Source organism: Halichoeres trimaculatus, unplaced genomic scaffold, assembly GCF_033239565.1.
Source record: "Halichoeres trimaculatus isolate MK-OKI-2021-1 unplaced genomic scaffold, fHalTri1.1 fHalTri1_scaffold_8, whole genome shotgun sequence".
NCBI classification, from domain to species: Eukaryota; Metazoa; Chordata; class Actinopteri; order Labriformes; family Labridae; genus Halichoeres; species Halichoeres trimaculatus.
In genome coordinates, this window is record NW_027437186.1 from 13070798 (window position 1) to 13088141 (window position 17344).

The 17344-nt window shown below is 40.7% G+C and overlaps 1 protein-coding gene across 2 annotated transcripts in view; it reads left to right on the forward strand.

The window, feature by feature from the left end:
- The window catches only part of sertad2b (SERTA domain containing 2b), a 53320-nt gene extending 35976 nt beyond the window's left edge, over positions 1-17344 (forward strand). For both annotated transcript variants that reach the window (XM_074676548.1, XM_074676547.1), the window contains exon 2: positions 12667-17344. In XM_074676548.1, coding sequence (XP_074532649.1) covers positions 12671-13933 — 1263 coding nt within the window. In that variant the 5' untranslated portion in view covers positions 12667-12670 and the 3' untranslated portion in view covers positions 13934-17344. The remainder of the gene's footprint in view (positions 1-12666) is intronic.

The following is a 17344-nucleotide window of genomic DNA, read 5'->3' on the forward strand; positions in this document are numbered from 1 at the left end:
ATAAGCCAACAAAAATAATAAAAATAGAGCAGAAATTTGAAACTTAACTGACACAAATCCTCCATAAATGGAAACAGTATGTTCTCTTCTTCTTAAACCAGGCACTGGCACACTGGAGCCTCTTCATTAATGTGATGCTGTGTGTTGCGCAGTCAGAACTGAACTGTTTTGTAACCAGGTCTGTCATTACGTAAGAGATGGTAGTGAATTCCCTGTCTGATACCCGGCTGACCTCTGTCATGTGAGCATTTATGATCACTGTGAGGGAGAACACACACACACACACACGTTTGTCACATACGCACATGGTTATTTGTGACGGGGCGCTTTTTGGCTTGCTTATTTATTTGAGTTCTTACTCTCCGCTGCCATCTGCCCTCTCACGCCGTTCTTCCACAGCCATGCTGGTTAATGTTTTTTGAAAATAAAAGAGTTTTTCTGATTAATGTTAAACTTAATGAAAGTTTCAAGCTGTTTTCAGGGTATTTGACAAATAATGAAGCCAATATTTTCACTTTTTTAAACTAACAATCAGCTCACATTCATGACTATGTTGGTATGATGATGGCTGCAAAATCATTCATGAAGCAACATCCATGACCTTTAACCCCTGAAAGTACAAGTCCTTTGGACAGTCACAGGAGAGGTTTGTTTTGACCGTCTTTATAATCTACCTCACAGTAACATCACTTTAGTATGCTGTAACCTTTATGTTGCATGTATTTGGTAGAGAAAGCAAAACTCAATCGCTCAACAGTCAACATAAAACAAGTGTGGGCGTGTGTTGCAAACTGGACTAATCCTTTTCATTCTTCATTTCACTGCAAAAACAAAATCTAAAGACAGAACTGAAAAAAAAAACACTTAAACCAAATAAAGCTTAGATTTAAAGTTTTGTTTAACTTTTTGTGATTACATAGCAAAATCTGAAAAGTTGAACAAAATGTTCACGCATTTTTTCAAATGTCACAATTTCAATGCTTAATCAGATATTGGCTAGTTTGCTTCAATGCATATGCAGTAGTTAAGAATACTGAACAAGCAGAAGTAGACCCTTATCTTGCTTTTTTCTGTGTCATACTCACACGCCCCGATACTTTCCTGCAATAGGCTGCTTTGAGGAACACAGTATCATTTTAAAAATGGCTTTTCCGGTGCTTTCATCTTTGGATGCTATTATATAAAACAATGTATTACTTGGCTTCCTGTTGCTGGTTAACATCTCTGCTGCATTTCTGAACCATTGTCTTAAAATCATCATCATAATTGGACTTCAGTTTTTCAAAAATTGGTCTTTTTTTGAGCTACATTGTTCTGGACCATCACTGTGTTTCTCCATCTTTCAATCTACTGGTGCTGGGGTTGTTAACAACACGTTGCTCCAGTCATGAGGGGCACACTTTGGCTTTGCAGAGGAGTCAGTTTTGACTCTGAAGCTGATTCTGATTGGTACTTTGTTTCTGATTCATTTTTTGAAATTTAATTAAAAAAAACTTTATTCGTCCCTGGGGGGCAATTCAAAGGGACACAGTGCAATAAAATAACAACAGTTAACCAACAACAGTGCAAAAACAAAACAAACCGAAAAACATATTACCTTAAGTGTCAAGTACCACTTAAACCTTAAACTTAGCTTAACTTAAATATAACAACAACAAAATATAAAAGTATGTTAAGAGTAATAGGTGGATAATGGGTATGCTTTAAAATGAAAACAAAAGCAAACAAAGTTATGTGCAGTGAAACAGACGTAAACAGAAATGCGCAAGCTTTAAAATCTAAATAGTAGTGTGCTCACAGGCACCAAAAGTCACATTTATGCAAAGTCTTATTTTAGCTTGATATTATTAGCAGCAAGCAATGATTGTAGTGTATAAAAAACATAATTTTAATAGAACAATGTTGCCTACTGTAGCTCAGACCACTAAAGCCTGATCTATACTTCTGCATTGACCTTAAACAGTTACAGGGGACGCAACCATGAGCGCTACATGCTCCTGCGTCAGTCTATTTGCTTCACTCAGCAACACTCAAGCGAAACAGAGGACAGTGTCTTCTTTATAATCTTCAGATCGTCTGTTCCCAGTTCTGCTGCCTTTTCGCTTCATTTTCCACAATGATTTTGAGCGCATTAATTCATATTGAAGCTGATTCGTGATGCTGTTTATCAAGCAGTAGTTATTACAAGGAAGGATAAAGAGAAGTGATGTAAATACGGGACACATGACCCTGCGCAGTGGACCAATCCCAGGGCTTGGAATATGCTTCCCTTTGATGTGTAGTTACATTTTTGCAGATGTGCACATCTGAGTCAGCCTCTGTGTACATTCTGAGGCTACCCAGACCTACCGTGTAAGGTACACTGTAGTTTATATGCAGAAGCACAAACCAGACTCACTGCTTAAAATGTGTACTACCTGACAAGTAAGAGCCAAAATATCAACACGTGTGTGTATTTATATATATTAACAGTTTGCAAGTTTTGCCAGAAGTTTATGACCTTAGTGGTTTCCTAAGTAAAGTTTTTTTAAGTCATTCTTGTTAACTAGAGGGATTTCAGTGCGAGAAAGAGACCTAGTTGAACTATTTAAAAAATCATGGGTTCAGTATTTTATGAAGAACTTAGTTGCCCAAAGCCCATTACTAAAAGTTGTTATGGCCTTTGTGATACTGAGAGGTAACTAGCTGATTTTTTTAAGCTCTCCCCCCTGTCATCTGGTCAGGCCAAAATGTCAACTCTTGGCACATGTTGTGGTTATTTTGACCCAGTTTAGTGAACATGAAAGCTTTTTTTGCTAAGTAGTCATTTTTTAACAACTAGGGCAACTAGTGTCAAAGATTCAGTCAGTACAGGAGATCAGTACTTCAGGATATTAAGTAAAAGTAGCAGTCACAGTTTAAGTATCAGAAGTGTCAGTTGAGTAGTAGCTGTAGTAGCTGTAGTAGTTGTAGTTGTAGTGTGGTGGTGTAACTGAATCTTAAGTTGTGTGTGGAAGCATAGCTGCTATTGAGTGTTGTGCGTCTGGTCAGGCGAGCACTACAACACATTATCTCTTCCTCTGGGTTTTGTCTGGAATGTGTTTACTACCTCCTCATTGTGTGTGTGTGTAAGTGCGTGAGAGAGAGAAAGACACACACACACACACACACACACACACACACACACACACACACACACACACACACACACACACACACACACACACAGGCCAGTGGGTTGAACAGTGTCGTCCTCATGTGCAGCAGTGGATGTACTACAGCGAGCAGGCAGTGCAGATGAAGCTCGGTCATGACTGAGACCTGTGAGTCTGCTGTCCTTGTGCGCTTGTATGCGATTGCTGCACTGAATATGCAAACAGCAGAGTGCTGTACTGAGGTACCTGCAGCGGTGCAGAGTGCAGTCTGTGTCCACACTTTGTGCATCCAGAGAACCTGAAATAGCCCAGTGTGGAGGTGAGGGGGAGGGGTGGATGTGCAGCTCAGGCATGGAAACCAGCGTATCCGGTTACAGGATCATAATATCACTGCAGAGTCCATCCACTAAGACTACACTGCTGCACACTACACACACTACAGCTAGCTCCTGAAATAATATGTTTGGTCCACATGGCCTGACATGTTTTTGTGGGCACACGCTCTCAGGTTTGTTCACAGTCAGGATCTGGTCTTTAAATGTGAAAAAAACTATCTTCTTTAATATTTTGTCATTATTGCTTACATTTAGGGCTCATAACACGTCATTTGGCTTCACTACAATTCCCTTACTTTGCCATCAAAGTTAATGTTCCCGAAGCCTTTATAGCATATCTTTTAATCAATTGTAAGACTGTGCTCATGTTTTTCTTTAAACAAAAACACATCTCAAGCAGGCAGAAGTGGTAAATTGACTTCTGCAAAATCAGTTTCAAGAAATTTAGCACAAAAGTAAGGAATAATTTCTTTGCTGTTTCAACAAATCTTATACCGTTGGAAAGTTTTTTTTAAATTTCTCTTTTAAATGAAGCCACATTTGTAAGAAACATGCACAGGGTGTCCGTGGGGTCTTGAAAAGTATTAAAAGTTGATAAATCAATTTGGGAAAAATTAAGGCCCTTAAAAAGTATTAAAAAGTCTTAAGTGTGGTTTTATGAGGTATTAGATTTTATTGGTATTCAAGCTTTGACTCCAAAAATATCCATGAATATTTATTTTCCTCCTTGCGGCTGTACCCTGATTCGGACGTTAGACATTCAACCGATAAAGTTATAAAATAGAATAGAATAAAATTACTTTACTTACTTAGAGTCAGTAGAAAAATACAAAAATTGAAAAGAATAAAATAAAATAAAATAAATACATAAAGATTTTAGTTGCAATAAGATACAACAATATAGATTGTGAGAGGTATATACACCAGCTATAAATTACTACTAGTTGTTAGTTTTAAAAAGAGAAATTAAATACAACATTAAAGCAAATCACACAAGGCCCATGTCCTAAATTTTGATAATGATTAAATAATTTCTCGTTTCTTTTGCAAGTTAGCCTTGAATAAGTCTTGTTACTTATTGTGGGAGTGTCGATAAACCTGCCTTTAGTTTCATTTATTCTTTCAAGCTTTATTCCTTCCCATCTTACATCATTTCTGTAAAAATACAAACTACAACTGTTAGAGAGTAGTTGCCAACAACAACTGAAAGTCGCAATAAAGTCTTTAAACTTTTTGAAAGGTTTTTTAAAAAGTCTTAAAAAGGTATTGAAATTAACCTCAGGATTTTAGCATATACCCTGCATGCATTTGTTGCCACATCTTTTTTGCAGGTGCCAAACAGATTAAACTGCTGTTGCATTTGACTCTAATTTAAAGCTTTTGGCACCCCCAGGTGATGATAACCAGGCACCTGATTGGCAGGACCTGTGAGCACAGGCTCTGCTACAGTGGTCAGTGGGTGTCCTCTTGGAGACTCAGCATGCCAAGTTGGACTGATCTGGATAGGGCCCATGCAGTGGAGAAACTTGTCAAAGAAACTTGCCCAAAGCGGGCACCTCAAAGAGAAGCCAACCAAACAATCCACCGAACATGAGTCAATAACAAAACATGCTATTTGGTATTGGTAGAGAAGATTAGGCAAATTTTTCATGGGGGCACCCCACAAACTCAGCTCTGCTGCTCAACCCACAAATGCTTGTTCCTTACAAACGTGTCTCCATTTGAAAGAGAAATTAACAGACTTTCCCGCAGGATAATGTCAAGAAATAATGAAAAATGGATATTTTTTCCCATATAAAATAGGTTGTTAAACTCAGTTCAGATACCTTCATGGTAACAATTTACACTGTAGGCTTGTTGAAGTTTGCAAACTTAAATGGTAAACTCAGACTGAAGGCCCATTTATGCTCAGCGATAAATATGGATCCAGATCTGGACAGAACCTCCTCTGCTTGGTGTTCATTTCATCCGTATTTTTGCACATTTCTATGAAGCTTACGAATACGTGCCAGATAGTGCAATACCACTGAAAACTGTAGGGGGCATTGTTGCTGTTTCTGAATGTACAACCACCTCCTACAAAGCTGCCTCTGTTTTTGTCTTTTGTGCAAAAAATACATTAGCAATACCTCCTCTACAATCGCTATGTTTGTCATTGAGTTTGTTGTTGTACTGGTTAACAGCAGTGCCAACGCAAGTGATGCATTTAACTATGTAAACAGTGACGCTAACATCGTTTGATAAGGTCGTATACATTTTCTTATGCAATGGGAATATAAATGGCCTTAAGCTGAAAATTTCTGTGAAAACTGAAGACAAAGAAGACGACTGTTCAAATTTTTCCCATCACAGCTTGTGACATTTTCTCCATGCATCATTTTTTATAAACTACATCTTGTGCCATACTGTGTAACGTCATGTCTGATGAGCTCTGTTGTAGGTTACAGTTTATATGTCTTAAACCAAAAAATTCCAATTTAATGACCAATAACATGGAGTCCTCGATGCAGCCACATATAAGAAGTGCTCCTTAAAGAGCACTGTACACTTGAACAGTAATAACATTTGAAAAAAGAAAGTCAGTGAGCTTCATTCCAGAGCTCCCCGTTACAGCGCTAACCTTCAGGACTGGTTTGTTAGTTTTATCTCACTGGTTTTTCCTTCATAGGTCTAACTCATCTCATGATAAACTTTTCTTTTTTAATGGAATTATTAAACATTCTTCTGCCATCAGTTTAGAGCTAAGCGATCAGTCACGGTGACCTTGGACAAAGACTTGGGCTCCATTTTGTAGAGCGGTGCGTCTCCACTGCTGCTCTTTATCTGTTCCTCTCATTTATGAACTTTTTGTCTTTCTGTGCTGCGTGCGTGTCAAGATTCGGCTCACAGGGTGTCAGATGGTTCTGGGCTTGTGAACTTTGACAGCCAGTGAAGAGAAGAGGAAGAGAAGGTAACAGTGAGTGAAGAAGAGAGGAGGTTAGAAGAGAAGGAAAAGGGAAGAGGAGGATAATGAAGAGGAATGTGAGAGGTGGGGCACCTCTGGTATGTCAGCCCTGCACCGTGTGTGTGTGTATATGTGTGTGTATGTGTACGAGTGTGTGTGAGAGTCTAAACACCCTGCCATGAGTCAGTGAGTCAGACATGCGCAGCTGCTTCAGCTCTCAATCACAAACTGCTTTGAAACTAACTCTGCTGCTCTCTTTGACTCTGTCTCTGTCTGATTTTCTCTTATCTTTTCTGTTTTCTCCTGAGCTCTTGAAGCAGCTGCAGTGACACACCAGCACTAAATGGTGTAAAATCACAACTACCTCAATGCTGGAACTTTATTTCCCCCCTCTCGGTACCAAAATGAGCCCCGTGAATCTGTCATTTACAGTCTGAAAATCCAGTTCTGTGGGTTTTGTCTCCATCTTAGCACGGTGGTGTCTCTGCTTGGATTAATCTGCTGTAACACCCTCACCTGACCGGGCAAAAATTTGATGTTTTTCTTTCTACAGACTCCATCCTGTGATCAGAACACCAATGTTTGATCGAGTCTTGAAGAGCATTAAAAAAAGCTTTGATTAGCTTTAATCAAGCTTTGAGTCTTTTGATCAGTGTTTTTAAGTAGTTGTCTGGAGCTCAGAAGTTTCCAAGTTGACATGTAGATTTAAAACAAACTTTAAAGAGATCAAGTCAAAAATCCCACAACACATTATTTGCTGTTAAAGAGGGTATAAAAGGTAGTTTTAGGCTTCACGTGTGTCCCTCCAACATCTTTACAGCAGCTTTTCCTGATTTACAGCTGAGAGGAATCTTTACTTATCTCAGCCTTGTGCCTTAAAAAAAACCCCAAAACATTTTAGCCTTTTTTAGAAACCCTTTAATCCAGCTTCTGTCCCTTTAAGGCCCCACCAGCACTCTGAGAGCAAAGTCCTGCTTTAATTTTTTGAAAAGAAAAAAATTATCCATTTGAGTAGGGCTGTTAATCAATCAAAAGCTTTCAATACCAGTACCTTCACGTTGTTACCGGTTCCTGGACAATACTTTTTCCGATACCAATTTTACATTATCTTTCACAAGGAAAAGAAAATTACATCACATATTATGGTGCAAATCTTGATGTTCCTTTCCTTATTTAGTATTTTTCCATCCTAAGTTTTCTTACATAAAACAAGAAATATCAAATGTTGCCCGTGCAAAAGAACAGTTGCAATCAAGTGTCAGGTTGGTATATACTGAGTACAGTATAAATGTGTCAGGTGTAAACAATTCTTGTTTTTATTTTCCAATGTCAAAATATAAACCTTAAGTATAAGTGTGATTTGTTTGCATGCAACAGTCACCTGCTCTGGCTTCTGTGAGCAAGGAGGACTTGTCTTCCTGTGAATGTTTTGGATAGGGGAGGGGCTTAGCACAGTGCAGGAAATCATTACATGCTTTCACGTTAGTCTCCAGACTCCAGAAATAAAGTTGCTAGAGGGGTCTGAGAAGTCACTTAATATAGCAACAGAGTTGCTAACTACTCAGCCCTACTTTTGAGTAAATTCAAGAACTGATGATGTCATAAACTGAGATTATCTCATGTTGATCTCGCTGACTCCTGTGTGGCTTTCTGAATGAGCTGCTCAGAGCAGCCTGCAGTCTCATTCTCCAATAACTCATCAGCACACATCTACTTTGCACTTTGCACACTACCAACACTTCATTCATAAGTAAGTGTTGAAATTTCATGACTGTTAAATCTGCTGATACTTAAACACGAACAAGACACCAACATAATCAATCCAGCAGAGTTTGTCTCTAAAAGTGTTTTGTAGGGGTGTGCATTGCCCCTGCTCTTACAATTCAATTCAATTCGATTCGGCAAGGTCACGATTCGATTCAGTTCGATTCTACGATGCATTGCGATGCGTCTAATTCTATATTACTGCAAGCAACATGGTTCATTTTTTTATCAGTCATGAGTGAATACAAGTAGTCAGATATACCTAAATTTTATTAATAGCTTGCATCTGTGGAAAGGAAGCCACTTAAAGTGAGGAATCAGGACAGAGTATGAAAGGAGGAATTCTCCCCTTCAGTGTATTGTTGCTACACTTACAAGACAGTTAAATCAGCTGCAAACAGCAAAACATCAATTTGTAATAAAATAAATTAAATTGTAGACCAAAAATAAAAGGTGTATGCCTAGCCTACTACCATTTCCCACACAAAACTTTTCTCCTGTAAGGAAAAAACCTCTACAGAGGACCTATGAACTATTATTATTCTCTGCAGTGTATTATTACTGTGAAACTTATTTTCAAGAAGCTCAAGTAAATTCTCTTTCTCTCTCTCTAAAAAAAAATAAAAACAGAAAACAGCAGCTGCAGTGCTTAGTGCTTACTGTATTGCCGACATGTTTAATTTTAGCGTGGCAGGTTTTGCACACCGCGTGAGCTTTGTCCAGTTTCCCATCGACTTCATAAAATCTGAAATGTTGCCAGATGTCCGCTTTCAAAGTTTTGGGGGCGTCTTTTAGCACTCGGCTTCTCAACTCCTCTTCTTTGGCCATCTCTCGTGCTGTTCTGCTGCTATTTTTAGCACTGCTGAGGGACGCGGCTGCTTATCATGGAGCCGAAGCCAGAGCTCTGGAGCACAATGGGCTGCGTGCTTACGTCATTGTAACGTTACTCTGGAGAAGCCCCAGGATGTAATTGAAAGTTTACAACTTTATTAACATAGAAGGGCTGAAAAAAAACAACACATATGATCGGTTACGTGATGTTGCCGCATCGATGCCAAATCATGCAAGCCCCGCTTCGCGATGCATTGCTGAATCGATTATCATTGGCGGGCCTAGTGTTTTGGCAACATTTGCATTTGATTTATTCATTGATCAAAGTGTTGGGAACTTATCCAGTCAGCTGTGTTCAAACTTGTTCTCTTGTTTGTATAGGTTTGGGGTTCTGTTGAGAGTGCTAAGGTATCTTAACTAAACTTCATATGTAGTAATCATTTCTACATTTGTGTGTTGGAGAGTGTTTGAATTTTGTTGTGATGAATGTTAGTGTTAATAAAAAAAAGGAGACTTATTGTAACGGATGTTCAGCAGCTCCTATTTTGTTGAGGAAGATTTGTGGAGAACATGGAACATTCTTTGTAACAGTCTTAGAGTTGGAAAGGAAGTCAGTACATGGCTCATTTTACAGACATGGATCCAAGGCCAATGCCACATTAGATCACCTAAAACTGAATAAAACTGCATTGACTGACTGTTTTTAATGTTTGGAAAATATCTCAATAAAAGTGATTTTTATTGACAAGACATTCTGTTTCAGTAAATTGTTGAGTTTACACAGAAATGACCCTCTTTATTATAAAACGGCTTTAAATTAAAGTCAACTGTAATTTACATGTTCTTTTAGACTCCAATTGTACTTTATCAAGGAGCTGAGTTACACAAGAGTAAGATGTCTGGCAAATATCTGGAATATTTAGGTGCTTTTTAACCAAAAGGTTTCAGGGACTTTTTGATCTAAGTAAGACATTCCCTAGAACTATGTAGTTCCCGTGACCCATTGTTTGTTTGGGTTTCCACCAAGAACCAAAAGCCCTGGCAAAATATGAAAATCAAATGACATACAGAGAAATAATACAGGTAGTTGTAGAAGATCCCCTGACCAGTAGAGGGAAGTGAGGAAAAAAAAAGAAGGCCATTTAGCAAAAATGACACCACAGAAGAAGACAGGCCGGTATCATTATGTGTAACAATAGCCAGTTAGCATGGAGGATTTTCAGCCTGTGCTGGTTTTGATTGTGCTTTGTTGCACTGCAGATGGATTTCTTGAAATGAGACAAGTCATAGTGGATGAGTCTTTGCAGGTCAAAGCTTTTAAAAACAGCTTCCACTAGAGAAAACTGCACGTTTGACCGCATGAAGATAGCAGAGATCAACCCCTGTTTCAGCTTAAAACTAGCCTATACTGTGACGACTTTCAGCTGGATGTGTCATTTTCAAACAGTTTTAGATAAGAATTGAACAGTTATCTGACTGTATAATTCCAGAGGACTTCTTCTGTGTTTCAGCTGCTGTTGTAAACTGGATTTCCAGTGACACATTCAGCTGAAGGTCTCCAGTCTACAGAGTCACTCTTTCAACTGTAACACTGACAGCTGACATACACACATTCACACTATCAGGCTCAAAGAAGACCATTGTTTATGAGTTATTAAACCAAATCAATCACAGGGCTGTTTTCAGAGGTTAATTTATTAAGCAGAACTAAATTTAGACCAAAATTCCCGGTGTCAAAGTGCACATAGTCCCGGGGAAGTCTCTGAAGTTTAAAAACACCTTTGGTTGTCTTTCAGCTGATGTTTCTGAGGTATGGATCATTTAAACGACCAGACAGGAGATAAGATACTCACCTATCAAACAATTTTATTAAAGTGTTTGAGGGAAGAACTGGTTGGAAGTCTCTTTTAAAACGCTGACTGTGATGTTCAGTACTGTAGGTGAGAGACACGTTGTCATAATAAGCACATGACCTTTTACAACAAAGCCAACTGTCTTAGTAATTCTAATATGGCATCAAGAAATGTCCTCCAAACAGCGTGTTTTGGGTTTAAAAGAGGGATGTTACCATAAAAAGTTACACCAGTGAGTCAGAGTGCTTTGCTCAAAGGCTCCTCAGTAGCAGTTACAAAGCTCAGTCCCCTCCCACCTTTTTCCGGACCAACCTCTCACCCTACCCCTCTACTTCCTCCTCCTCCCAGTCTCTCTCCTCTTCCTTCCTGCCCCCCTTCCTCCCTCCCCCTTCCTCCTCCTCCTCCTCATCTCCCCCATCCCATTCTTTGTCATCTCTTTGGGTGAATTCCCAGCTGACTCTGTTTGTCATGGCAACCAACCAGTCGTGGTGACTGGGCCTGCAGCTCACAATCCCTGTGTGTGTGTGTGGCTGTCTCTGTGTTAGGAGACGCATGCGCAGTGAGTTCGCAAGAGAGTGTGTGTGTGTGTGTGTGTCGACGGCGACTGGCTGCATGAGCCTGTCAGCCTGGATTAGAATCAAAAACACTGCAGCAATGCCTGTTTTCTTTCTTACTTAGTGTCTGTTTCTCTCTTTCACATTTAAGGCCGTCTCCTTCCTGCTGTCCATGCCTCGTTTGAAGCACTGATAAGGTCTCTATCCCATCAGTTTGAATGCATCAACAGATTTTTGTTATACTGGAATACACTGCCTTAAAGGAACACACTGTGACTTTGTGACTCTCTTGTTTTTTCTCCTTTAACTTTATTGCCTATTGTCACCAGAAATCCTCCAGTTAAATTCTGCAGGTATGAAACCCTAGAGAAGCCTGAAACGTTAGTATAATGCTGCAACAAGGCTCACCTCAACAGCTGTACTTGGTCCATGAGGCTCGAAGCTTGTAGCTTGCTGCTAATGCTTCAAGGGATCAACCAAAAGAGCAGGAGGGAGGAGGAGAGAGCAACAGACAGACCTGTTACTGAAAGCTAAAGTGTTAAAGGTGTAGTTCTGATGTTTCCTTAATTTGGTTGAAGCTACAGTCTCCTCTGACAGTGAGGAGCAGGGTGACAGCTGTTCTGTATGAATGAGTCCAACACGGGTTGAACACGCGTGCAGCCTTAAAGTGGTATAAGTAATTCAATGTGCTGCTCTAATACTGAAGCTTGAGAGGAGGAGGAGGGAGAGAAAGGGGAGGGGGAAGGAGGTGAGGGAGGAGGGAGGGGGGTTGGGTTTTAAATCTGGCCTATGATCCTGTGCTACAGCAGGGAACACTGCTATTACATAACTTTCTGTGTGTGTGTGAGTGTGTGTGATAGTGCTGCTGGGCTACAGTATGCAGCGGTGAGGCTCCCACTGCAGCTGCTCCTGGTTTCAATGTGTGTTTTTTAAATCCCCTGTTGCAGTAAGCTTGTTGCGTTTAAGCAGCTTCTTGAATCACCGCAGTTAAGCTGCAGGCTGTCAGTCTGCAAACTTCACGGCTCAATGTATCAGTGTCCTTCTTAAGAGGAGAGAAGATATGACAGTGATAATGTTGGGTTGATGATCTGATGGGTTTCTAAATTTAAAGACACCTTTTGGTCATCAGAGTTGTGTGTTGAAGTGTTTTCCAAACATGTTAGACGTAAAAATTATTAAACTCTGAAGGCTGAACATTTTCTCTGCTCCCAGACGAATTTAACTCCTGTCTCTCTGTTTTTGTGATTCCAGATTTATGTTTGGTAAAGGTGCGAAGCGGAAGCTGGACGAGGATGAAGAGGGGCTGGAAGGCAAAACGCTGGAGGCGTCGTTGGCGGGAGGGGGACTAGGCCTTGGTCCAGAGGGTCTGTCCAAAGTGTCTTACACGTTGCAGCGACAGACCATCTTCAACATCTCCCTGATGAAGCTGTACAGCCAGCGGCCACTCGGTGAGCCCAGTCTGGAGCGTCGCGTCCTCATCAACAACATGCTGCGACGCATCCAGGATGAGCTCAAGCAGGAAGGCTCTCTACGGCCGCTGCTCTTCCCGCCCTCGCCCCCGCCGGATGACCCCATGGACGAGGGCTTCCGTGAGGCTCCACCCTCCTTTGGTGTGTTGTCAACATCGGCACAGATATCCCAGCCGTCTGCGCTGCTGATGCCAGTCATTGCTCCTCCGCCTTCGCCCCACCCAATGGTGCCTCCCAGCTTCCAGGCATCCCAGGCCTGCCCAGGTCGGGTGGACGCCTGCCCAACCCCTCTGGAAGCCTGCCTCACTCCAGCCTCTTTACTGGAGGAGGATGGTGGAGACTCAGCCTTCTGTGCTCCATCCCCGCCCACCCCTCCTCTGTCGCCTCCCCCAGCACAGCCTTCCCCATTGCCCCTGGCACTCCTGAGCCAGGCCCCCTCCAGGGTTCCTGTGCCTGCCTCGTCCAGTGATAGCTTCCCTTCCGCTCTGAGTGACATGGAGTTGGACCCTCCCACAGCCATAGCAAGGACAGCAGCAGCTAATACTACGACCGTGACTACCTCCCCAGCTCCCATGCCACTCACACAGCCCTCCCACATTACCCCCACGGGCTCACTCAAAGACTGCAGGTCGAAACCAGAGGCAGCTGGCGTCTTGCTAGCAGAGAGCCGCTGTGTGGAACTCCGGCCAATGGACACTCTGCCCACACTGCCCCCTAGTGGCCTGGTAGACAATACTTCCTCTCCCTCGTTCCCTCCTTCCTCATCCTCGCCCTCGGGGTTCCTCTCAGACTTGGCGCTGGATGACGTCCTGTTCGCCGACATCGACACGTCCATGTATGACTTTGACCCCTGTACGACAGCAGGGGCTGCGGGCGTGACGGCGGGAGGTGGCCTCACCAAACTGTCCTCAGTAGTGACAGCGGATGACCTCCTCAAATCGCTGTCGTCGCCGTACAGTGGCCCTGCCCCCCAGGTTTCAGCCAATCAGCCTTTCAAAATCGATCTGACAGAACTTGACCACATCATGGAGGTGTTGGTGGGTTCGTGAAGCCCAGAAACACTCAGATAGATGAATCAGGAGGACAGACTGGAATGAAACAGAGACCATGTGGGGGTTTCTTCTTGTTTTTATATTTGTTTTCTTACTCTCTTCAAAGGTCGGTAATTGTAAACATCGATGGTGATGTCATTAAGTACTACTATGACAACTACTACTACACAACACTGTGCATGCACTGTGCTCGCCTTTCCAGATATGGAAATGAGGTAACCGTACAGCAAAGACACACATGACTTTGTATTTCTATTCTTGTGAGGACCCCCATGGATCAGTTCATTCCCTAATTAAACCCAGAGTCAATCTTAACCTTAGCCTTAACCCGAAAATGTTGCTGTAAATATAAGAGATGAGATTCTACAGTTAGTGTCGGACAAATTTCCCGCTTATTTTGTCAATGCAAGGACCTTCCTCGTCACAAGTATGGAAATACAAGTAAACAAACATCATGCATCACACACACACTGAATTCAAGGCTTTTAGCAGATGAGTGCCTTTCAAAATGACCACTTATTCAATTCCTGTTTTTACAGTATTTTATTTCTAGTTTTTCACTTTAACAGCCTAGAGAGGTTGCTCCTCTATGATTTTGTATTTATTTTATTGTATTAAAACTCTGATTAAGGAAGGTAATTTCTCTCGATCAAATAATAATTATTTAATCTTTATCTTATAACAGATGCAATGTTTTATTCGATTACATGGTTTTAGCTGTGTGCTACATTACATTTGAGCTTGGCTTTATATTAACGCTTTAGGATTATATCTTAAACACGTCACCTGTGAGTGTGTGTGTTTGTTAAATTCTGTAGTAGAAGCAGAGGTCTGCTCTCGTACACATCATGTCTATGAATTCAATTCCTCTTCTTCTTTATTGGCAGCACATCTAACCGTGCTGAATGTGTTTTTGGTCCTTCTCGCTGGTTATCGTGCTTCACTTGCAGCAGAATTCAAATTCTCCCTTTACAAAGTGTTTACATTGGATCCAGCAGCAAGCCACCACCACCACCACCAGCTTTTGCCTCCAAGTTGGACTGAGATGATTTAAAACTTCAACCTCAGCAGAACTTTAGGCTTCAAACACACATTTAATTTGGCTGTAAGGGACCCAAGACAAACCCGCCAACACAGACTGCACAGAAAGATGTTGTGGTACCAAATGTGACTGCGAAGAAATTCTCAGAAAAACACACAGAAACTCAACATTTTCAGAGAATTGCCTTATTTTTGTTTGGTCCCTACAGAATTAGCATCATGAGTGACAGACAAATTACAGCACAGCATACAGTGTCACACACAGCCTGTGTTTGAGGGTGTGTTTACTTGTATTTGGACCAGGGGCCCCTTGTGGCAAATCTCAGGGTTCTGCTTGGATGTCTGCTTTGACCTTAAATGCAAATGCATTTGATAGCAGATCTGGAAGTGTTTGGTGAATAAGTTTAATGTTTTAAACCATTTCTAGTATACAAAGATCCCCACAAACCCCATCCGCCACTTTGCCACTACAAGTTTAAAGTAGTCCTTTTGAACCATCAGGCTGGTATTTCCTCGTTTTAACAGCTTAAAGTTCCACTCACCTCAGACAAATTCACACAAATGGCTCATAACTGTGATGACAACTACTTCAAACCTTTGGAGGAAATACGAAAAGCTGTAAATGTAAAAGACATCCACATCTACCTTCCTAGACAGCAGATTGAGCCACAAACATGATTTTTCCCCATCTCTGAGTGTCTCAAACTTAGTTCTCAATTTGCACATTATTTAGCATCATCAGTTGTGAGTTTATAGGCAGAAAATGCTTGCAGTAAATAAAAATATTGATAGATCATAGATCAGGCATCTTTATAATTTTTGGAAGTCAAACTTGTAGCAGTACCAATAGATTTTCAAGTTTTACGATTCTTCAAAGTTGAAACCTGCATGTTTTCTGTAAATGAGACGTTAGTGTTTAAAAAGAGACATGTTAACTGCCCCAAATACAAGAAGATCCGAGCTAATTTTCTCAAGGGAAAAATCCACGTTTAACACTTATATCTCATCATACAATAATGTTCAGGACTGGGTATGATTTCTTGATATCAGAATCATGGATCATTAATTCCTTTTATCCCAAAGAGGCAACATCATTTGTTAAACCAGCAGCTCAAAATAGAAAAAAACTTAGCTTTTGTAATTGTATCAGTGCTCTCCCATGCATCACACCTGTGAGATAGATATGTTAATACCTGCATATAGTCTAGCTTGCAAAAAGTTTTCAGTACTAGATCTTTATTAAGAAGGTATAGGGGCAAAATGTTGCTGTTAAATATACTTAAGCTAGTGCATGTGCAGGATTAGGTGGTTTTGTCTCTATTTGAGAACTCCTAGTAGACCATTGAACTAACCAGACTTTGAACAAGGCAGAGGTCAGAGGACTTAGATCTGCATTTTTTTGCTCTTCTGGTTGATTTTTGAAAACTAGGCGCACTTGTACTTGATTTTTTTAATCCATTAAAACAGGTGAATATTTTCTTTTAGCAAATACAATGAAACAGAAATGATCCCAGTCCAACAAAAAATATTTTAGTGAGTTCATATTAACAAAGGACATTGAATATCTGACCTATGCACAGTAATGATATCCAGCTGTATATAAAAAATACAGCTTTATTTCTAACAGTTTAGATCACTTTTCTCTTTCACCAAACACGTAGGGGCTTCTTTCCACTGCAATCCGTCATCATCCATCTTTTTGACAGTTTAGCAGCACAGACTTACAGTCGTCCACAGTGCCAAGGATGTGGGCCAATAAATTAGAGTGAATCTTCCTTTAAGAAAAGAGATAACACAGATATATCTCCAAACACAGTCTGGCTGCTGTGTGAAACGGTATGTTAATGGTATTTCTGGCAAAGGTCTCAGCTGGTGGGACTCGGTGGCTGTTAATGGGACTGAATGTTTAATCTGGAGTCCAGTCTGACTCATATTACTGTGCGGTGTTAAAACTTGTTCCAGTGGAAGATTAGTTGTTTTCCAATGTGCATTTATCCCCGAGCTAAAGTGTTAATGAACTGAATTCACAGCAGAGCACGAGCCGAGCAGAAAGCAGCACCTACTAAAACCGTTCGTAGATGACTATGTCTTGTTTCTTTCAATATGTTCGAATTTTGGAGTGGTTGTTTTTGGGTTAATGAAGTTATTTATTCATTTTTTTTCTTTTCTGTGTAAATATATATATTTATTTTTGATGTGAAGTGAACCTTTGGATTGTAAATGTGTGTACAGAATGTTTGGTAGGAATGTACTTCAGATAGGAATGTATCTGAGTGGAAATATGGGTGGAAGCCATTTTTTATATACTTAGGATTTTATGTCATCTTGTTTATCTGTTTGTTAATTGATTTTTATTGTTTGTTTGTT